The sequence below is a fragment of the Peromyscus eremicus genome, chromosome 2 (genome assembly GCF_949786415.1).
Source record: "Peromyscus eremicus chromosome 2, PerEre_H2_v1, whole genome shotgun sequence".
In the NCBI taxonomy this organism is placed as follows: Eukaryota; Metazoa; Chordata; class Mammalia; order Rodentia; family Cricetidae; genus Peromyscus; species Peromyscus eremicus.
This window is the reverse complement of record NC_081417.1, coordinates 152,181,192-152,204,378: the sequence shown is the minus strand read 5'-3', so window position 1 is coordinate 152,204,378 and position 23,187 is coordinate 152,181,192. Positions and strand designations below refer to the sequence as shown.

The 23,187-nt window shown below is 49.1% G+C and overlaps 1 protein-coding gene across 1 annotated transcript in view; it reads right to left on the bottom strand.

The window, feature by feature from the left end:
* Positions 1–11,182: 11,182 nt before the first annotated feature.
* Padi2 (peptidyl arginine deiminase 2) overlaps positions 11,183–23,187 on the bottom strand; it is a 41,388-nt gene continuing 29,383 nt past the window's right edge. Inside the window, exons 11-16 of the mRNA XM_059255311.1 lie at positions 20,920–21,071; positions 19,770–19,914; positions 19,418–19,511; positions 15,086–15,171; positions 12,437–12,565; positions 11,183–12,058 (exon numbers count right to left, since the gene is read on the bottom strand). Coding sequence (XP_059111294.1) covers positions 11,825–12,058; positions 12,437–12,565; positions 15,086–15,171; positions 19,418–19,511; positions 19,770–19,914; positions 20,920–21,071 — 840 coding nt within the window. The 3' untranslated portion in view covers positions 11,183–11,824. The remainder of the gene's footprint in view (positions 12,059–12,436; positions 12,566–15,085; positions 15,172–19,417; positions 19,512–19,769; positions 19,915–20,919; positions 21,072–23,187) is intronic.

The following is a 23,187-nucleotide window of genomic DNA, read 5'->3' as shown; positions in this document are numbered from 1 at the left end:
GTTCCTTCTTTGTGGTTTTGTCTGGGGACAGGGTCTTGCTGTATAAGCTGGCCTCAAACTCGTGATCTGCTTCATTAGCAGAGGAGCATATAATCGGTTCTGGATTCTCTTTGCCTTTTGAATTCTTTATGACTATGTTGATTGCAAGAAGCTTCCAGGCCAAGGAGAGGATGTGTCTGTCTTCAATTCCAAAGTGCCTGGCTTGGGATGCAGCACACAGTAGGTATGAAGTCAAGTGAGTTGGCTGAATGAAGGAACGAGGAGTAGGAGAGGTGAGCTGTTTCCTTCTAGCAGTGGGAGGAGAGACTGATGGGCAGGTGGGTGTTTAGGAGAGCAGGGTGCCATGTGGAGACTAGGGCACCACAGTTCTCAGTGCCATGACCAGGGTAAATAATGTTTTTAGAAGTTCATTATAGGGCTGGAGAGATGGCTCAGGAGTTAAGAGTGCTGACTCTTCTTCCAGAAGACCTGAGTTCAATTTCCAGCACCCACATGGCAGCTCACACCTGTCTGAAACTCCAGTTTCAGGGGACCCCGACACCCATGGCAAAAAAACAAATGCACATAAAAATAAAATAAAATATAAAAAAAAAATGCAGACTAACAGAATGGATATAAACTCGGGTCCATCCTTCTGCTTTAAAAAACAAAAAAGTTCATTATAGCTGGGTGGTGGTGGCACATGCCTTTAATCCCAGCACTCAGGAGACAGAGGCAGGCAAATCTCTGTGAGTTTGAGGCCAGCCTGATCTACAGAGTGAGTTCCAGAGACAGCCAGGGCTATACAGAGAAACCTGTCTCAAACAGAACAAAACGCTCATTATGAAGGGGCTGGACCAATACAGCTCAGCAGTTAAGAACACTTGCTGTTTCTTGAGGACCTGTGTCTAGGTCTAGCACCTACTTGGTAGCTCACAATCATCTATAATTCCAGATCCAGGAGATATGATGCCTTCTTCTGACCTCCAAGGGAACCAGGCACACACTTGGAGCACATACGTATATGCAGGCACAATATTCACACACATAAAAATAAAGTAAAATAAGTCTAAACAATTTTATTTAAACATTCATGGTAAATAAAGTAGAAATGTTTTAAGTAGAGATGCCATTTTCTAAAACTACTGGAAGCTGAACACAGTGATTTGTGGTAGGCCAGTGCTCTACCAGTGAACCACATCCCCAAGCCTCTTCCTTGACTCTTTTGCATCTTGGCCTCTTAGCCCTTGTTGGCTTCCCTGTAGTCAACATGAGGAATTTCATGGTACACCAGGGCCTTGGGTGCCTCTTTGGGAAACAGGATAGAAGGAAAGAGAGCTTGGATGGTCAGGGATGGAGAAAGTGCAAGTTTGTGTGATCAGCTAGTCAGTATTCAGGCCTCCATCTGACTCAATGTATGCCCCACTCCCCGACCCTATGAAGCAGGGTACCTGCTGTGGGATGGTCTTTCTGTACGCTGTAAATATATGTTGCTACTGTTGGTTAATAAAGAAGATGCTCTGGCCTATCGAGAGCCAGGCAGGAAATCCAAGCAATGATACAGGGAGAAGAGAGGTGGAGTCAGGGGAGACATTGAGAGCCACCGCCTGAGAAGCAAGATGTAATGGAACTCAGGTAAATCCACAAGACATGAGGTGACACATAGATTAATAGAAATGGGTTAATTTAAGATGAGTGAGCTAGTTAGTAATAACTAGTCATAGACCAAACAGCTTGTAAGTAATGTAAGCCTCTGTGTGTTTATTTGTGACTGAACGGCTGCAGGACACAGGAAAACTTCCCTCTACAGGTATCCCTTGTGGAGAGGTTGGGCCTGAGTCCCCTCAGCCCTGGAGTCTCCCTCTGGCTACTGCAGGAGGAGTCCTTCCTACGGCTCAATTATCCACTCAGGCCTGTGGCCTCTGAGCTGGGCAAGAGGCTGACTCTTTCAGGAACATCTCTGCTCCCTGGATGGTCTATTTTACTTCTGGGTCCACTCATTACATATCATGGGGCTCTTGAGAGAAGCTGAGGTGAAAGCTGGTGATTTTAGAATCAGAGCTGACACAGCAGAGCAAATGTCACCCACAACAGCTCCTGTCCCGATCCTTTCCCTACTTTGCCTGGCTCTCAGAGAAGCTCTTCCCCTTCTTCTCCTAGTCATTGAATGGCGTCTCTGCCAGGCTTGTGATGCTGGTGCTCTGAGGCTGTGGCCGCTGACAGCATCCACACTTGTAGGATTTCCTGGGTGCTGAGCTCTGGGTGCAAACCCTTTGGCTACATGTGCTCCATAATCATTACAGCAAACCCACAAGGTGAGAGTTATGGGTCTTTATTTGTTGTTGAGGTTACTGAGCCTCAAAAAAGGTCAACTACTCACCCAGCTCACACAGCTGGATGGGCAGCATCTTCTGTGGCTCTGTGCCTGGACCGTGGGCTCAGTGTCCATCCAGGAAAAGTGGTGGCTGCAGTCACTCTGGTCCACCTCCAGGGGGCACCCCTGGCTCACAGCACTGCCCAGCACTCTAACAGCTGTTGCCAACTTGCCCTCAGAAAAGGCTTATCTAAACCCCGTTCTTTTATCCTGTACAAACCCCACCATATAATTAGACTTCTCAAAATATGCTCTTCAAGCGGGAGTGAGGCCATAGGGCTACAGGCTTCTCCCATTTCACAAGCAATCTCTATGGAATTAACTCCCGGAGCAAAGAGTCACGAGCCACCCCTGCTCCAGCTGGACCTGCGTTTCACACCGCTTAGGTCAGCTCAGCTGCTGGGACTTAGCAAGTGGCCCAGGGCCTTCTGGGGGGACTGTCACCCCTCCCCAAGCACCAAGCGCACACATACATTTAGAACCCATCCACCCGGTCCGCCCCTTTCACATTCCCACCTGCCTGCTGCCGCTCCAGCACACTCTCAGATTAGCAGTTCCGTTGATCTTCCAGGTAAACACAGACGTTTGCCTTGTGGACACCGTGCATTGCACTACATCCACCTCCTTCCGTTGGAACCTGAAGTTTTGAATGTTCTTAAAAATCAGAGACAGAGCCCTGCAAGTGAAATGTAAACATGAACACAGGTGAATAGTCTCACGGTGGCCAGATGTCAGAAACAAAACAAGCCAGTGAGATGCAGTAAGTCAAAGGCAAGTCTGCCTTTTAGGGAGACTAAGTGTAGGTTTGGGATTCAAGCTGACTTTGTGCCCTCGAGTAAGTCACATACCCCCTGTGTGTGTTAGTAAAATGAATGGAGAGAAACAGTCTCCTGCCACGGAGGAGGATTAAACTCCTAAAGGAATTCTCCATTTGAAGTGGTGGTGGGGAAAGCCAGTTGAGGGGAGGAAAAGAGAGCCACATATCAATAGGAGAAGCGGATTATGATAATGGACTTGAAGATTTGAATGGAAATAATATGCACAGAATTCAGCCAGTTTTAGCAATCATTAAAAAGTACATATAGCAGGCTGGGGGGATGGTCAGTGAGTAATGTGCACACGCATAAGGACTTGAATTTGGATCCCCAATATTCACATAGAAACAAGGCCTGGTTGCGCTCACTCACCTGGAACCCCAGCACAGGATGGGGGTGGACTGAGGCAGGCAGATCTTGGGGTGCTGGGCACCAGTCTGGCAGAAGCAGCCCCTCCTGGGTCAGTGAGAGACTGTCTCAAAAGTAAATTGGAAAATCAACAAGATGGTTCAGAGTATAAAGGTGTTTGCTGCCAAGTCTGAAGACCTGACTTCAACAGAGGTTGTCCTCTGACCCTCACAAACACACACCTACACACACAAAATGAATAAATAAATGCAATTAAAAAATAAGGTCAAGAATCAATTGAGGAAGGCTTTTGGACATCAACCTCTGACCTTCACGCACACATGCATGGGCAAGCACACAGGCAAACACCATACACACCCAAAACACACATCATTCAATTCTTGATGTGTAAAGAAATTCAAGCAGTCCAGACAAAGTTTAAATTCCCTTGGTCACGTTTCTTTTTCCAGAGGTGATTGCTGTCACCAGTATGCAGTGCATATGTATGTTTCTACAGAAGCCCATGGCAGTTTGCACACTGGGCAGCCTGTCACCTTTCTGTCCCTCGCTGGGTCTTGGGGTTTTGTGATGTTATCGTACATAGATTGAATTCACTGTATGAACTTCAAAATCATTCATCGGTGTATACCATGGTTTAATCATTTCCCAGACGGTTTCTTAAAAATGGGTTTCTTGGGGCTGGGCAATGACCCAGTCAGTAACATATTTGCCATGCAAGCATGAGGACCCGAGATGGCCTCCTAGCATGTTGCAGCACATGCTTAGAATCCTAGCACTCATGAGCGGGCTTTTCGGAGCCCAGCGCCTAAGGTGTGACACCTTGCACAGCCTTGGTGCAGGGGGGTGGGGCTTGGACCTGCCTCAACTGAATGTACCATGCTCTGCTGACTCTCCATGGTGGACCTTGACTTGGAGGAGGTGGGAATGGGGGATGTGTTGAGGGGAAGGCTGGGAGATGGGAAGAGAGAGGAGGGGGAATCTGTGGTTGATATGTAAAATGAATAGAAAATTTCTTAATAATAATAATAAAAAAAAGAATCCTAGCACTCAGGGGAGGCAGAAACAGGCAGATCCATCCCTAGGGCTCATTGGCCAGCCAGACTAGTCTACTTGGTCCCAGGTCCCAGTGAGAGATCCTGTTTCATTCAAAAAGCTGGTGAGCAGCTGCTGAGGAAATGATGCTGAGGCTGACCTCTTACCTCTATGGGCACATGCACACAGATACCTGCACATACAAGAGGACATATATACTCACATACATATGAACATATGTAACCCCACCTGAAAATGGGTTCCCTATAAACACTGACAATAATGAAATTGGTATTACGGTGGGCTTCCACATTGATTACGTGATAACAGCTGTCTCAAGTTTTAGGGGATTTCCTGTGCTTGGATCCTGGGATTCCCCCCACATGGCTACAGTTTATATTATAGGAGCAAAGGATGAGTTCCTTTTAATAAACAAAGACAGTATGTCTGGAGAAAAGGCTGATAAGTTGATTAACTGCACAGAGGCAATCACACAGTGATTATCAACTAGCTTGCCTAACTTGTGGTGTGTGTGTGTGTGTGTGTGTGTGTGTGTGTGTGTGTGAACACATGCACAGGCCTGTGTAGTGTGTGTAATCCCACAGCTTTCCTGCTCCATTCATTCTTTGATTGGTACAAATTTGCCAGGTGCCTCCACCACCAGCCTGCCTCTCTGCTCCTGTTTGTCTGGATGCTTTAAGAATGAGTTCATGGCTGGGCGGTGGTGGTGCACACCTTTAATCCCAGCACTCAGGAGGCAAAGTCAGGTGGATCTTTGTGAGTTCGAGGCCAGCCTGGTCTACAGAGCGAGATCCAGGAAAGGCGCAAAGCTACACAGAGAAACCCTGTCTCGAGAAAAAAAAAAAAAAAAAAGGAATGAGCTCATATCTCATGCTCCAGAGATCAGATATCTTGGTTCCTGTGAGAAGTGATCTATGCATGGTCCAGGTCTTGCTTTGGATGAAAAATCCTATCAGTGTTCTGGTCGCATATACAAAAGATGTGTAGCAAGTGCTGAGAAAGAAAGAATGACTGGCTGGTAATGGCTCTCATAGCTAAGAGATGCCATCTTCCCCTGGGCACATGCTGAGCTATGCAGAGCTACTTTGCTTCTGGTGCTGCTGCCCTCCAAGATCTCAAAGGCATCTTGTTTGTAAGCAACATTCTAATAGGGCACTTGGCACGCTGAAACAGAGCAGTGCAAGCCTATAATCCCAGTGAGGGGAGGAGGACTGAAAGTTTGAGGCCAGCCTGGGCTACACAGTGAGACCCTGTCCCAAGAAGAAAAAGTGTTTAAGAAGTGTCTGGGGTTGGGGATGTGGCTACCATGCATGAACCCCAGTTCAGTTCTTAGCATTGCATAAACTGGTCATGGTGGTGCATGCCTGTAATTTCAGTTCCCGAGACGTGGAGGCAGGAGGATCAGAAGTTCAAGATCATTCTTGGCTGCACAGGGGGCTTAAGGCTGGTCTGGGCTAGAGATCCTATCTCAGAAGTAGAAAGGAAAGAAAAGAAGGGAAGTTAGGTGGAGGGGGTGTCACTTAGTGGTAGAGCATTCGCCTAGAATGTGTGAGACCTTTGGTTCAATCCCCAATACCGAAAAAGAGAAGAAAACAAATCATAGTTCTTTCTCACTTTTCCTAATAAATCTGTGTTTGGTCTGTAAAAATAAATAACATATAAATAAATAAAAGGACAGAAAATAAGCGATGAACCAGCCTGTATGCAATTAGGTTTAAAAACCATCTTATAGTAAAGTCAATAAGGCTCATTCCTGTGCATGATTAAACCTCTGTTTCTCAAGGATTGGGCTGTGCCCCAGCTGTAACCATAACTACAAATGGTCCTGGACTGCCTGGTCCAGGAAACCACAACTATGCCTTTGTCTCAAAAAGCTGTAATGACCGTGTTGCAATCCCACCTTTGTTTCAAAAGGTTAGTATGACTTCTTTCTGTTGTGACTACTTTATCAGGACTCCCTTGTTGTGACCACCGTCAATCATGTCTTTGTCTCAAGAGGTTGTTAAGATCCACTTGTTAGGCTTGTGTCCTGCTCCTGTAACCCTGCCTATTTCCCCCCATTTGGAAACTCCTTACCCCAAGCTATAAAAACTTTGTCTTCCTCGTGTCCAATGATGACCTTTTTTTTTTTAAATTTTATTATTTATTTATGTATATGAGTGCTTTATCTGCATGTACAAGTTTATATCAGAAGAGGGCATCAGATCCCACTAGAGATGGTTGTGTGCCACCATATGATTGCTGGGAGTTGAACTCAGGACCTCCTGAAGAGCAGGCAGTGCTCTTAACCACTAAGCCATCTCTCCAGCCCCAATGATGACCTCTTGAACCCCATCTTAGGGAGAGAGAGCCCATGTACACACATTAAAAAAGAAAAAGCTTGCTTTAATTAATTGCTTGCTTCAGTTAATTTGGCCATCATGATTTGGGTAGGTGGTCTTTCTCCTTGCGTCTTTGATAAAGACACGAGAAAAGGAAGAAACAGACTGATCTTCCCTCTCTTGTCGGCATCTGAATGGATCTCTTGGGTCACGACCAGGGTTGTAACAAAGATGACCTGAAGGCTGGAGAGATGGCTCAGCAGTTAAAATCACTGGCTGGCCGGGCGGTGGTGGCGCACGCCTTTAATCCCAGCACTCGGGAGGCAGAGCCAGGCGGATCTCTGTGAGTTCGAGGCCAGCCTGGGCTACCAAGTGAGTTTCAGGAAAAGGCGCAAAGCTACACAGAGAAACTCTGTTTCGAAAAACCAAAAAAAAAAAAAAAAAAAAAAAATCACTGGCTGCTCGTCCTTAGGACCCAGGTTAGATTCTCAGCATCTACATGGCAGCTCACAACTGTCTGTAACTCAGTGCTGGGATCCAGCTCCCTCTTCTGGCCTCCACAGGCATTGCATGCATGTGATGCACACACTTACATGTAGACAAAGCACCCATGCAAAAGATGATGAGAAAGAAGACTGAGAGCAAGGACCTCCTCTTCCCTGCACGACAACCTTTGACATTAAAACACAGAATCAATTGTGTCCTGGACATGTGAGGAGAAAGAGGGCCGAATTGAGGGGTCGTGATTTTTCTTCCCACAAGATGGTGGGGCTTTCCATTCTGACAGAGGGCAGCAGTGACTTAGCCAAAGGCACACGCTCCTCCCCACCTTCCTGAGAGAGAAGCTGGACCTGCTGACACCGGGATGGACATGGTTTAGGGCAAGAGGACTTTCTGGAAGGAAAAGGGCCGATGTTCATTGCACTTCTCTTTCCTGTGTTATAGCAATCAGCTCTGATTAACTATGGCAGTCAGACTAACTGAACTCTAGGGATTTAATAAAAGTGTCTCTTTCCATAAGTGGGGCTAAACCTGTCAGAGAAGATTCTAGAACTATGCCTCCTAATATGTAGATACTTGTGGTCAGTGAGCACTTAAATGTCGTGACTTTATTTATTGATTCATCTATCTATCTATCTATCTATCTATCTATCTATCTATCTATCATCTATCTATCTGTCTATCTATCTATCTATTTATTTATATTTATTTGAGACAGGGGCTAACTGTTTAGCTCTGGTTGGTCTGGAACTAACTTGCTATATAGACCAGGCTGGCCTTGAATTTATAAGATCCGCCTGCCTTTGCCTCCTGAGGGCTGGGATTAAAGGTATGCAGTACCACCATCCAGCTAGGTCTTTATTATTATTATTATTATTATTATTATTATTATTATTATTATTATCATTATTATTGTGCATGTAGACTCATATGCCACAGCATGCATGTGGCAGCCAGAGGCAACTTTGTATAGTCCATTCTTTCCTTCCATCTTTATGGTAGTTCCAGAGACAAAATTCAGGTCAGCAGGCTTGCAGTAAGCACCTATACTTGGTGAGCTATCTCACTGGTCTCACTACATTCTTGTTAAACACGAATTTATCATTTTATTTATTTATTTGTATGTACATGTGTGTATGCAGGTGCCTACAGAGGCCAGAATTGGTAGTAAGCCACCTTATGCGGGTGCTAGGAACCGAACCCGGGTCGTCTGGAAGAGTAGTGAGTGCTTTTAACCACTGAGCCATCTTCCCAGCCATTCCCCTCCCCCACTCTGTTCTTAATGCCGCAGATACCTTCTTTAGATGTTGCTGTGGGCTACTGGTGGCTCTGCCCATCAAGTACCAAAAATAACAGATTTAGTGCCCTGTGGGTCAGATGCAGTGGGACCAGGGCTCCATGGGCATCAGCTTCCAGGGGCCATTGGCACGCAAGAGCTCACAGAGGGTACTGGGATGAACCAGTCCCTGAAATTACACCCTTGCTCGCTTCTTCCTTTCCAATACCCCATTTACCTGGTTCCTGGGCCCGTTTCTCCTGGAGGCACGTTCCTATCAAGTCATTGGCTCCCAAATGCTCACCTCACCGTCTGCATCTAGGGAAACTCACCTTTAAAACATGATTACATCACTGTAGATACTGCTCATGACCTTGGGTAGTGGCACATGGAGCTCAACAGTAGGCATTTCGTGACCACGAGGGGCCACATGTGACCCAGATCACTTGTGATTATGTCTAGGAAGTTGAAAAGAATATCACACCCAGAGCCATGGACGGTTCATTTTATTGCTCTTTATTTCGGCTCTTCCCCAAACACTTTACAGTCCCCATCTTGGCTCCTTTTCCAGGAAGCTGAAACTGCCTGGTTCTCGCCATCTTCATGCCATCTCTCTGCCCTTCACAGACTATTTCAAAATCGACACTGAAACAGGAACTGGTACAGCCCAGAAGCACCTAGGCCTATGTTAAAGAAAGTGGGGGTGAGGAAGAGCAAGGGGTCCCCCTGGAAGGGGGTGGGGAGAGTCACACTGGGAGTTGTCACACTGAGGGGAGTCACACCGGAGGGAGTCACACTGGTGAGTAAGTGTGATGGGACAGGCAGTGTCTGAGTCCTGGAGTTCCAGAAATTTCTGAGACAACCAACACTGCCAGGGAGAACCATAGCACAATCTACAAAGACAAGCCGCCTCCGTGAGGGAGGCGCTCACTTCCCCTTAACATAGATAAAAATAAAAACCACAAAGCCACTCTAACTGAACACCACACATGTCAAACTCCACATCCCCACAGCAGCTCCCTCAGAGAGGTGCATGTGTTTTCTGCTCTAGAGCTGGAGACAGGATTTGGGGCTTTACCCCCAAGGGCAGGGACCACTGTCTGCAGAGGCAGAGGATGACAGTTTTGGAGGCTCTGTGGCCTGACCAGACATGGTGCTGTAGGCCCTGCTGGATGGAAAGGCCAGGGGTCTGTTTACAGAAGACACACTCTTATTTCTTCAAGGCAGTGACTGGTGTCCTGGGTGCTTTCTCAATACACTGAGTAGTGTTTCTAAAGAGCCCACCACAGCCAGGGCAAAGGGCTTAAATGTGGATCTTGCCTGTCGGGGACAAGCCGAGTCCATGGCTAGCTCGTGTTGTCAGAGCCCAAGTCTGTGCTTGTGGCTCAGTAGCATGCAACCAATGTTGATTGCATAGTCAAGGGAATAATCCAAGGTAAAAATCCTGTTTCCCTAAGAATGTATGACTGTAACCTTTTCTTCGGTTATAAAATGGGACTGCTTAACCCTTCAAAGTAGAATTAATATTTCCTATATTCCTGCCCCTAAAGGACCTTCTTTATCTAAATAATTTTATGTTTTAAATATTGTTTGCTTGTATGTGTGCATGCCTGAGTGTATGTATGTGTACCATCTGTGTGCCGAAGCTCATGGAGGTCAGATAAGAGCGTTAGATCCCCCGGAACTGGAGTTACAGGTGGTTGGGAGCCACCATTTGAGTGCTAAGAACTGGACCCAGGTTCTCTGCAAGAGCAGCAAGTGCTCTTAACCACTGGGCCATCTCTCCATACCCTAAAACATTTTATTTTTAATTATATATATGGCTATGTGCACACGTGTGCAGTGCCATCAAGGGCCAGAAAGGGTATTGGCTCCATTGGATCTGGAGTTACAGACAGTTCTGAGTGTTGGGAATTGAACTTGGGTCCTTTTCCCAAGCAGCAAGCACTCTTAATTGTGGAGCTCTCCAGATCCGGAGACTTTTCTAATTGAAGCAGAGGACATATTTACTGTATCTGGATGGAAGGACTTTGAAAAGTGTGCTAGGGAATTCCATCTCCCAAGCAGTACCTGGCTGAGAACTGATTGCTGAGGCTGGAGCCTGACCATTGTGGCCAACATCCAAGAGGAGGGATAGGTTATTTCTCAGGCTCTGGGAAGGCCCAAATCTGGCTAGTGGCAAAGAAACTATGTAGCTGTCTGGAGGGGAGAGTGTCCAGAATAGGAAGGATGGTGGGAAGAGGGGCCCATGGACTGGCTAGAGAATCGAGGACCAGATAAGAAATGGAATAGCACTGACAGGTAAGGGCATCTTTACATACTGAACTTTGGACCACATATGCTGGTCTGGGGAGAGAGCTCCCTAAAGGTGTGTGCCACCGCTGCCTGGCTCCGTTTCCAGTGTGGCCTTGAACTCACAGAGATCCAGATGGATCTCTGCCTCCTGAGTGATAGGATTAAGGGTGTGTGCCCACCACTGTCTGGCCTCTATGTCTAATCTAGTGGCTGGCTCTGTCCTCCGATCCCCATGCAAGTTTATGAGGGTACACAATATATCACTACAGCCCCCCCCCCAAATTTGGGCAGCCTGCATCCACAGCGGGTGAAGAACTCTCTTTGGCTAAGATCTATTTCCAGAAGATTCTAAGCAGAACGATTGGACCCTCAGGGAGTGGGGACTCTGTGTCCAGGAAGCCAGGAGAGGGTGAATGAGGAATGAATGGTTGGAGGGAGGCGAATGGGAGATGATGGTGCTGTCCAAGGTACACCAGGACCCTGGCCCCGTGGTCTACCTATCAGAGAATGGTGCTGGAAGACCCAGTGACCTCAGAACCTCCTTTCTTTCTCCCTTCGTTCTGATCTAGAACAGAGGCTGAGAATTCTTGAGGAACGGTCTGACTACATGAAGTCTGGTTTTACCTGCCAGAGCTCTGCACACTAATCATGAGTCCAGCTATTTCCAGGGGGATGGTTGGGCTTCCTGGGGATGACTCCAGTGGACACTGAGACCCTTAGCCAGGGACGACAAGGCACAAGTACCCCCCAATCCCACCCACTTCTTGAAGGGGGAGGACTTGGGGGCACAGGAAGGACCTGGAGATTACAGGGGAAGAGGGAGGGCCAGGGCCCCTGCCAGTCAGGGCACCATGTGCCACCACTTGAAGGTGAAGGGCTTCCTGCGGACGTTGGTGCCACAATGCACCTCTCCCAGGAACTTGTGGTAGGCAGAGATGTCATCAATGAAAGTGCAGGCAAGGCCCAGGGGCTCCAGTAGGCTTCGAACATGTGTCTCCAGGCAACACTCCTCCTCTATCTGGGGCCCGAAAGGCTTGGGGATGCCCAGGTCCTTGTCCAGCACAATCATGTTCACCTGGGAGGGGAATGGGTGTTTAGGGAGCAGCCACTGTTTGCCTACAGGTATGGAGCCCTCAGATCCCTGTTACCGTCCTATGTGGGAAGTGTTATCAGGATCTTCCTTTACAGGTGGGGAAACTGAGGCTCGGATTGAGTTAAACCAGGTTTGTGCTATGACTTTTGCAAAGTACTTGCCTATCTGCTAAAGTAAAGGGTCTGGGCATACTGAGTGAGAAAGCAAGGTTAAGAATATCGTCACCAACAGGGAATGGAAGACCTCAGAGAGGGCAAGCGCCAGACATGAGGTCACACAGCAACTCAGCTGGGCCCTTCTGGAACTGCCTGCATCCTGCTGGGGGTAGCACGAGCAGGGGCTGGGGCTGGAGGGTCTCACCATGTTAGGGAAGAAAGCCCTGGCCTGGCGGTCTTCATCCATCTTAAACAGAGCGGGCAGGTCAATGATGTCCCTTTCAGTCAGTGCCAGCTCCTTCTTGAGGATGTCACGGTTCCAATCCAGGCAGCGCTGGGGGAGAGGGAGAGAGGTAGCATGGAGATTAGGGGAGACACACCTGTCACTTTGCCTGCATTCCAGAGAGATTCCTACTTAGCTGGTGTCCCTAACACCTCCCCAGCATCTCTCCACCAGGGCTAAGGGACAGTAGGAACTTTTTTTGTGTGTGTGTGTGAGATATGGTCTCCCTGTGGAGCCCAGGCTATCCTGAAACTCTCTTTGTAGACCAGGCTGTCCTTGAACTTACAGAGATCTGACTGCCTCTTCGGGTGCTTGGATTAAAGGCGTGCACCAGTATGCCTCCTTAGTGGCTCGTTTTCAAAAACGGCTTGAGGCCCTGCTACAAATGAACAGAAAACACTACACTCCTGCTAATGCCTGCTAGTCTAGCTACCCCCAAAGCTCTATTAGCCTAGCTCCCCAACTTAAACTTTACAGTAGAAAATTGCTAACAGCCGAGCTTGCCTGACAATGGGCAGACTTGACAGTTATGTACCTGACAAACTGTAAAATAAACAGGGTGGGAAACACAGACTGAAGTCCTCAGAGTCCTTGCTGGAAAACAGACAAACTTAAGTGGCAGAGACTCAGGTGACCCTGGAGGGCCTCAGGTGTCCCCCTGATTACCCGACTAAGGAGGAAGGTGAGGAGGAGCTGGCCGTAGGGATTAAAAGTTCTCTCTGCCGTCAACCACTGCACCTGCCATCTGGGCTTTGCAAAGCTGTAAGATAAACTGCCTGGCTTCCGATACTCTGTCTACAAAGCTCTTATTACACAGTGTGGGTGTGTGTGTCTTTGTTTCTCACAGGGATCATGGAGGGATAGTCAGAGGTCAGCATCCAAGCAGCCAATGAGGCGTTGGCACAGCTTCAGTGGGTCCTGTGTAGCTCCCCTGGGACTCTGCTGTCCCCTCGACCCCCACCACACTGCAGAGCGTGGCTGGGTTGTGCCAGGTTCTCTGACCTTCTGGTGAGAGTTAATTGGTGGGCTCTTGCCACGGCTACCCCAGTGATTAGGCCAGGGGTAAACAGTGACTCAGGGTTAAACAAACTGGTGCTTGGAAACTCCCTGTCCACAGTGATCAGTTCAGGTTGACCCAAGTCAGAGTGAGATCAAGTTCTTGTTCCAATGCTGTGGGACACCTAAGTCTTCGTAGATGGTGTGCAGTGTCTACGTGAGGCTTTGAACTCCTACAGCCATGAGGGGACCTGCACATACCAATAGACACAGAGCAGGAAGAGCCGGAGCCCTGATCAGCCTGTGCCTGAGATCCACACAACCGCAGGGGTTTGTGTTGGTATAAACTATAAACAAACTCTGCCCGACCCCGACCAAGGCCCTATGTTGAAACTCCAGCCCCTCCCCCTTTTACCACTTTGCTCAACTCTGTTGCCCACTATGACCCACATCCTGGTAGCAAGGGCAAGACAGGTTCTAAAGATAAAACTGCCTTGTCTGGGTTTGCACGGAGCCTCAGAAGCCACATTTAACTCCTCACTCCCCAGACCTCCTATTGAAACCCCAGGCATCCCCTTCAGCAGATACCTCTTTCCTGCTGCGTCTGCCAATCACTGTTTGAAATAAACAGTCCAGTCTGTTGAGGCCAGGCTCCAGTCTATTTTCTGTCTCTTTAAATTGCCTCAGAAATCGAACACCTTGAACTTCTTTTTGTTTGTGTTTTCTTTTCTTTTCTCTTTTTCTTTTTCTTTTTTTTTTTCTTTCAGTTTTTCAAGACAGGGTTTCTCTGTGTAGCTTTGGAGACTGTCCTGGAACTCACTTTGTAAAGCAGGCTGGCCTTGAACTCACAGAGATCCGCCTGGCTCTGCCTCCCCAGTGCTGGGATTAAAGGTGTGTGCCACCACCGCCCGGCTTTGTTTGTTTTTTCAAGACATGGTTTCTCTACCAACTGCAACTTTTAAGACTCAGGCACCCAGACTGTCAAGCCCAGATCCAACCCCTCAAAGGTGTGAGGTGCTGAAGCTCCCAAGTGAGGGGTACACTCAGGCCAGCATTGTCCTTGACGGCAAGTCTGAAGCTTTAGTGAGTTTTAAGGGGAGTTCTTCTGTGAGCGCTTGTCTGAGAGAATGCTGGTGCTCTGGACCTGTGCCCACCTTAACGGTTCATTTTCAAAAATGACTCTTGCTAATGCCTGCTAGTCCAGCTACCCCCCACAAGCTCTATTAGCCTAGCGCCCCAAGTTAAACTTTATAGTAGAAAATTGCTAACAGCCGAGCTTGCCCGACAACGGGCAGACCTGGCAGTTATGTACCTGACAAACTAAAATAAACAGGGTGGAAAACACAGACTGAAGTCACCACGATCCTTGCTGTTTTCCCAAGTCTCCTGCTGGGATCTCAGTGCCTTGAGCCCTCTGTCCGGTCAGTATGCGAACACAGCAAGGAGATCCATCATGGAGGCTCCTCTGGACCAGAAGCCCCAAGCCCCTGACCTTTCTCCACAGAACCAGCGCCCCCCACCCCCAGGCAGCCGTGTGCCTGTCCCCTCCCGCCCTCCCGCCGCCTGTTCCCGCACCTGGAAGTACTGGTTTTCCTGCGTGAGGCTCTCATTGGACAGGATCTTGTTGATGGTGATTCGTTTGCTGCTCATGCCCCCCAGGCCTGTGGGGACCAGAGGATGACAGGAAATCTTAGCTAGCGGCTGGAGGTTCCATCTGAGCCACCCAGGGAAGCAGCATACATTTCTCTCTCCATATCCACCATGGCCCTAAGCCAGGAAGGGGGTGTGTTTGCGGGGTGTAGGCATCTTGTTCTCTCCGGCAGGAGGAGCAGACACCTGGGTGCCCCATTAGAATGTTAGTAGCTGATCCAATACCGGACCCTGGAGAGAGCCCTGCCTTTGACACCAGCTCCACAGCCTCGAGGTTTTAGTGACACCCAAGTGCCTGCGATTTGTCCTTTGGTCCCGCTGCTAGGGATGGAACGCAGGACCTCATATACACTAGATAAGCATTCTGCCATAGAACGACATCTCCTAGCCAAGAAAGCAGTCTTTTGAAAGTTTAATGTGGATTAACTTAGCAGTACCCCTCCCCCTCACCATGTCCCTATGAGGTACCAGCTACTGTTGAAGGTCAGGAAGCTGAGGCACAGAGATTCTATGAGTCTGAAAATTCCCCTCATGCCGGGCAGTGGTGGCACATGCCTTTAATCACAACACTCGGGAGGCAGAGCCAGGCGGATCTCTGTGAGTTCGAGGCCAGCATGGTCTACAGAGTGAGAGCCAGGAAAGGCTCAAATCTACACAGGAAACCCTGTCCCAAAAAAAACAAAAAAAAAAAGAAAAAAAAGAAAAAGAAAAAGAAAATTCCCCTCACACTACAAGTGGTCACACAGGCAGACTGACTGCAATATATATATTGTTTTTTGAGACAGGGTTTCTCTGTGTAGCCTTGGTTGTCCTGGAACTCACTCTGTAGACCAGGCTGCCCTCTAATTCATAGATCTGCCCACCTTGTATATTTGATTAAGTTTTTTCCTTTTAATTTTTTTTTATAGAGTCTCTCTATGTAGTGTGGGTTGGTCTGGAACCCACAATCTTCTGCATCAGCCTCCCAGGTGTTAAGACCTGTTATATTTGATTTTTGTTTGATCTAGGAAGAGCCTGCCAGCTCTTGGCACGTCCCAGACTTGAAGCACCACGGCACCAAAGAGATCAGGACTATGGGACCTTGCCCCTAGGCTGCCGCCACATCATGGCTCACCTGTATCAGTACCTCTAACCATGGGATACGTGGGCAGCATTTGAGAGAAGTTTAAGATAGAAAAGAAGGTCCTAGAAAGCCACGCCTCATGTCTGGCTACCCAGGAAGAACTTGCCATCAGGTCGCTAGCACAAAAGGATGGGGGTCTTAAGCGGGTCTGTCCTTGACACCAGTAACACTCAGTTGCATTCCTTGGACGAGGAGGACGATAGCATAAGCATTAGCCAGTGGACTTTGAGCAGCAGGATACTAGCCTAAGATGTGGCAAAGAGTCACTTTAAAAAATGCCGAACGGGACAGAAACCATAGAGGTTATTATTCAATGCTGTAATACATTGGATTCTAAGTGGTGAGGATGATGAACAGGCTGTGTCTATTTTACCACAGTAAGAGAGGGCAGAGGTGCTGTGGCCTCTCTCACCCTGTTGGCTGGCAGGTTTCCCCAGCGGGTTCTCTTTCTCATGATTAATTCAAGTGCAAAACTCATCCCCAGGTCTGCCCCACTTAGGAGGGAGATCGAGTCTTGCTCCAGGCCGTGCAGGCACGATGTCAGCTGAAACCACTTCCCTTTCCAACATCAGTGGATTTCTCTCCTCTTTACATTTCTGGGGGAGGGCAGGAGGGGGATGTGGCTTAGCAGTAGCACGCATGACCATCGAGGGAGGTCCTGGCTTCCATCCCACTGTTTTGAAAACACAAGCTCCTGGGTGCAGATCACATAGCAGTCTGGGGTCCTTTAGTCCCTCTCTAGGTTTGGTGCCCTTTCAAGCGCTAGTTCTGAAGACATACTTCACCCTTCTCCCTTTTGGGATGACCTTGAAGTTAGGACCCTTCTGCCTCCACTCCTGGAGAGCTAGGATTACAGGTGAGCACTACCACACTTGGGTCATACACTGCTGGGGATTGAACCCAGGACTTTGTGCATGCTAGGCAAGCACTCTACTAACTGTGCATCCCCAGCGATGCATGATTTTTGGTGGTAGAGCTGGATGCTCAGAGACAAGGTCCTGTTGAGGGCCCCCTGGGGCTTCCAGCTAAGGGTCTATGATCACTCACTGTGGTAGTCTGAATATAATTGGCCCTCATAATATCATAGAGAGTGGCACTATTAGGAGGTGTGGCTTTGTTGGAATGGGTATGGCCTTGTTGGAGGAAGTAGGTCACTGTAGGGGTGGGCTTTGAGGTTTCCTATGCTCAAAATACTGCCCAGTGTGTCAGTTGACTTCCTGTTGCCTGCAAGATGTAGGACTCTCAGTTATACCTGCAGCACTACATCTGCCTGCACACCACCATGTCCCTGTCATGAACCTCTGAAACTGTAAGTGAGTCACCCCAATTAAATGTTTTCTTTATGGGAGTTGTCGTGGTCATGGTGTCTCTTCACAGCAATAAAAACCCTAAGACAGAAGTTGGTACCAGGGACCAGGGTATTGCTGTGATAGGCCTGACCATGCGTTTGTTTGAAGCAATATGGACCTGGGGACTGTGGATTAGAAAAGCAGTTGAATGCTTTAAGTGCTGCTTAATGGGCCAGACTAGTAGGAGCGTGGAAGACTGTGGTGCTGAGTGTGATTTGATGAACTGTGGGGCCTGGCTCATGAGGTTTCAGAGGAAAGTATTAACATGTGGCCTGGAGATCGTTCTTGTGATATTTTGGTGAAGAAAGTGGCTGCTTCTGTCCTGGTCCAAAGAGTTTTCCATTGGCAGAGGAAACCTCAAAACAGCCTAGTATAGCCTCTGTTTTGTGGTTACTAGTGTTAACTCTAATGAAGATTTATAATGAAAAGGAGCAAGCTGGGCAGGGTAAATTACAAAATGTAAATTTTGAGGAGAAAAGGAGCACCAGGAAGTGGAATGGAGCTAAGTCTTGAGTTCAAGGAGATAAATGGGTTAAGAGATGGAATAAAGGAACCTCGGGGCAAGATCACACCCAGCCAAGTTTCCAACTTGTGAAAAGGAACTAAAGAAAAGCTTACAGCCAGATGTGGTAATGTACACCTTTAATCCCAGCATGGGAAGGCAGAGGTTGGTAGATCTCTGAGTTTGACACCAACCTTGTTTACAGAGCAAGTTCAAGGACAGCCGAGCTTAGGCAGTGAAGGGAAACAAAGCTGGGAAAGATGTAATTAAACAAGGGGGCCATGTTCCAGCCCCAGCAAACAGCAGAACTTGGCAGTTTGGCCATGTGGTTCCGGAGTTAAGGATAGAAGAAAAAAGTTATGGAATAAAGCTGCTGAGGCCAGGCATGTGTCAGCGAGGCCATTGGGTGAAGCTGTGAAGTTGAAGCCTGGATTGCCTTGGAGAACCCAAGATGTTAGAGATGCCAGAGTCGTGGGGTACCTGCCGAGGAGAGCTGCTAACAGGGAGTGGATCCAGCCCAAGAGAAAGAAGTGTGTTGTAGTCAACAAAGGTGATCAGAGTTGGAGATCTGAAGAGCATTTTGACATCAGACATAGAGCTGCAGACTTTGGAGTTTGCCCAGCTGGTTTTTAATCTTGCTTTGGTCTAGTATTTCCTCACTATGCTCCCTTCCCTATGTGCTGGAATGGTAATATATGTCCTATGCCATTATATGTTAGAAGTATGTGATCTGTTTTTTTATTTTGATTTTATAGGGGATTACAATTAAGAGATTACATGAATCTCAAAAGAGACTTTGAACTTTGGACTTTTAAATGTTGTTGAGACTGTGATAGACTATGGGGACTTTTGAAACTGGACTAAATTCATTTTGCATTATGATATTGTTACAAGCTTATGGGGGCCAGGGAGTGGAATGTGGTAATTTGAATGTAACTGACCCCATAACCTCATAGGGAGTGGCACTATTAGGAGGTGTGGCTTTGTTGGAGTGGGTATGGCCTTGGAGGAAGTGCGTCACTGTGGGGGTGGGCTTTGAGGTTTCCTATGCTCAGGATACTGCCCAGTGTGTCAGTTGACTTCCTGTTTCCTGCAAGACATAGGATTCTCAGCTACACCTGTAGACCACATCTGCCTGCACGCCACCATGTTCTCTGCCGTGATTATAAAGGCCTGAACCTCTGAACTGTAAGTGAGCTACCCGATTAAATGTTTTCTTTATAAGAGTTGCCATGGTCATGGCATCTCTTCACAGCAACAAAAATCCTAACTAAGACACTCACCCTTGAACATAATGGCCTCCCCATGGCCTTCCTTCTGCTTCTCTCGGAAGAGCTGGTAGCAGGCTGAGGTGCTGGCCATGAGCAGCCGAAATTCCTGCAAGAGACACCCCAGTGGATGGTACTGTCAGGGAGGGGGGTGGCCAGGATGCCAGAGGGACTAGGCCCCTGACTGCAAAGCACTTCATGCCTCCCATGCTGAATGTCTTGGTTTCCTGGGAGGGTCCGTCTGTCTCACATTTCTTCTATCCTGGGCAATAACATCAGGTCAAAGTATGGACCCTCTGCTGGGAAGGCCCAGCAGTGCATGGGTTCTTGGCTATGCAATTCACTCTTGTCTTGGGGATCAGCTCACCTTTGTGCCTGGGATGGGGACGAAGGTCATAAACTCATCTACGTGGCCCACAGTCAGCCAGTCGGAGTAGAGTTCCACAGGAGCCTGCACCTGCTGGGCCTGCAGAAAGTCACGCACCACCTTGGTCATCCTCCGGCCTCCGGACCTAGGGCAGGATTGGAGAAGAGGAGACTTTTAGCAGGTTACCCTTGTGGTTATTCCTGCACCAGAGCAGCCCCAGGACGAGACGTTCAGCATCTGGAACCCACGCCAGATCTGGGTGTTACCAGCAAGGGCACAGGTGGAAGCCTGAGCCGAGACCCTGGTGTAGGAAGAAGGTACTGGAGCCCTGGGTGGGAAGAGGGCACGTTGGCCACAATCAAATTGATGTGGAGGGTGTAGAGCTCAGCCTTTGCCCTGGAGTTTGCCAGTGAGCAGCTGAAGTCAGCTTCCATGCTCAGCATGGAACTGACATGTCTGTGACTTTCATTGTCTCCTCCAAGGCAGGGCAAGGGCTTGGTACTCCACTGAGGCACAGGAAGTAGCTGCTGAGCAGATGAGTGACCAGTGGATTAGGGGACGGTGGGCTAATGGTCATTACCCATGTCCCCTAGATAGTAGAACATTCCATGTGGGTCAGAGGGACTTGATACTCAAATCCTGGGTGACCTCGGGTTCCAGGCAGCTCTTCAGAAGTGAGTACCCAAGCTGCTCACTTTCTCCCAGCAACTGTTTAGATCAAGGTAGAACCGGCCTTTCATTGGCTGGGCAGAGAGTACGGTTATTGTGGACAGCCGAAGGAGCCAGGGGCTCATGCCTGTGAGGCAGGGCATCCCTTGTCTCTCTCTCTTCCCTTTCATTTACAGGCAGCCCCCACTCTTCCACTCTCCTTTGCCAATGTTCCTTCACTAGGCTCCCACGCCCCTGCCCCACCTGACCTACATCTCACTATACGCCTTCCCATTTGTGGAAGACAATTATTGGATTGCATATTAGGTCTTAATTGCTGACTTGGCTTTCTTTCCGTCGGCGTCTACTGATTTACAGTGCACTGCATCAGGAGATATGTCCCCCTTACATTCACTCTAGGCACGTACACTCCAGGCCACTCCTAAAGAGACAATCGTGCTCCTGTGCCTGCCACCCCCAGGCCCACCCCGGGTTCTCTTACAGAGGGAAACTGCTCCCGACGAGGATCCGGCCAAGAGGGTATGTCTTGCCGTTCACCGTCACGGGGGGACTGACCTCCAGATTCCCAAAGGAGTCGAGGCTGGTGACATTCTCAAAGAGGGGCTCCCGGGTCACATAGCCGAAATCTGGGCCCTGGGCAGAGAGAGAGGGGGCACATCTGCCTTTAGCCTCCTACAGCCAGGAGCCCTCTTCCTCAGCAGCCATTCTATGGTGCCACCCTGTGCCACCTGCAGTCTGGAGCTCTGGGTTCTCAGCCTCAAGGATGGCTGTGCCTGAGGCTAGCTTATTGCCACTGGGGAGTCTGTGAGCATACTGACACAGTGAGGGAGTCAGTGTGGGTGTGATGTGTGTGCACCCCATCTCAGCCTGGGCCCTGCCCCCTAGGCACACAATGTGATATCCAGATCTGGCCTCACACGTTCTGTTGACCTTCCTGGCCATCTCAGAATTTCTCTGGCCCTCGGTGTCCATTTCTGGGGGTTTCCAACCAGGAGGCCAGAGGCAAAGGGGTGAACGGATTATCCCCAGGGATTTGCTAGACTTGCCCAGAGAGTGAACTGTGCATCCGAACCCACTATGAATGACTTCCGGCATCTCCCTGCCAGGAACTCGGAGTCACATGACTTGCTCTGGCCAATGAAAAATGAGCAAGATGGGCGGCCGGCAGGGCCCACTTTCTCTTCTTCCCACACTAGGGGAATGGCAGTTCTCAGCCAGGCTGTAGCTCCAGAACGAGGGCATAGAGACACAGCCAGCCATCAGTTCGGGCGGTGAGCAGCAGGAGAGACTGGCTACTGTCAGTTACTAGGGTTTGGGGCTTATTTGTCACTGCGGCCTAGTGACAGCGACTGTCCTACCCATCCCAACAACCGCACCTGTCCATCAAGTCCACAGCTGGCCTAATTAATGGTCCTTAGTACTTCAGCAAACTGGATTTTGTACACAAGAAGGGAAGATCCTATCAGTCCCTGGATTTTAAGACTAAATGTAGAGATCTTCTTTGGGAATTTGTACTAGAGCAGGGAGTAACTTGTTTGACCCAAAAAAACCAAACCAACCAACAGAAAGACCCTGTGTCTTTGGTTTTTTGTCTATGGTTTACTCAGCCTTAGCTAAGAGGCTCCAGGGACAGGCGCGCCTGGTGGGGTGGATGGCAGCAGCTTAGCGCTTTCTCGCCTGGGGGCCCTTGTTGGCCATGTGTGAGCTGGCCACAGGTGGCAGCTGGGGCTTTACAGCATCACACAGGGCGGCAGGCACGCAGCACAAAGCCGGGCCTGGCCCGGCCTCTGGGAACAATGCAGCCGGGCCTTGGCACCAGGCCAGCCTGGAGCACTGAAGACAGATGGAGCCCAGGGAAGAGAAAGGACAGGGCTGGGAGCTTGGTTCTTATTCCCGCTGCATGTGGTAGTCCTGGGGTGGTCAATTTGATGGCCCTCTCCCCCAGGGTCAGGGAAAATGGACAGTACCCACATGGAGGGCGGTTGAGGGCTATCTACAGGCGGGGGCAATGAACAGGACCATGATGGCCACTGATGAGGCATAGTGCCCATGCCTTCTGCGTGCCTCAATTGAGTAACAATCTTGGGTGACATCTCCCTGTTTTACAGAAGCACACACTGAGGCTTATGAAAGTTCAGAAGCCTGCCCGAGGTTCCCTTTCTGCTATGGGGGTGCTGTTCAAGACCAGGTTCCTGTCATCCCAGAGTGGGGCTCACATGCTGCTTCTGCCTCCTCTCCAGAGGGGACTTGGGAGGGCCACCTCTGAATGGCCTGACATCTACAGCAGGATCTGTCCTGCACGTGACTGTGGGAAAGCCAGATCTGCCGGTGTCTCTGTAACATGCCCCACACTGGCTTCCGGCTCAGTGTGGAGAGTGAGGAGGCAGAGAGGCATATTTCAGTCCTCCACATGGCTTGGAGGCCACAAAGTGGGGACGACAATGGCCTCCCAGGATGGGGAGGAGCCAAACTGCTTTAATAAACCCCATGGCACTGAGAGTCACATCCACAGAGTCCCGATGAGCGTTGACATCTGAGGATTTCTGCCTTGCCTCTTTGAAGCTTACTTAGCTACAAGTTGGAAGGCTGGGGCAGCAGCAGGGGTCAAGGCCTCTGGACCTGGGCCCTGCTCTGCTTCCCATGGTTCTCATTTCCCACAAGGCAGCTCTCCAAGTTTAGAGACGGCTTTGGAACTCAGGACCCACTGACCCATCTTGCAGATGAGAAAACAGAGGCCCTGAGTGGAAGA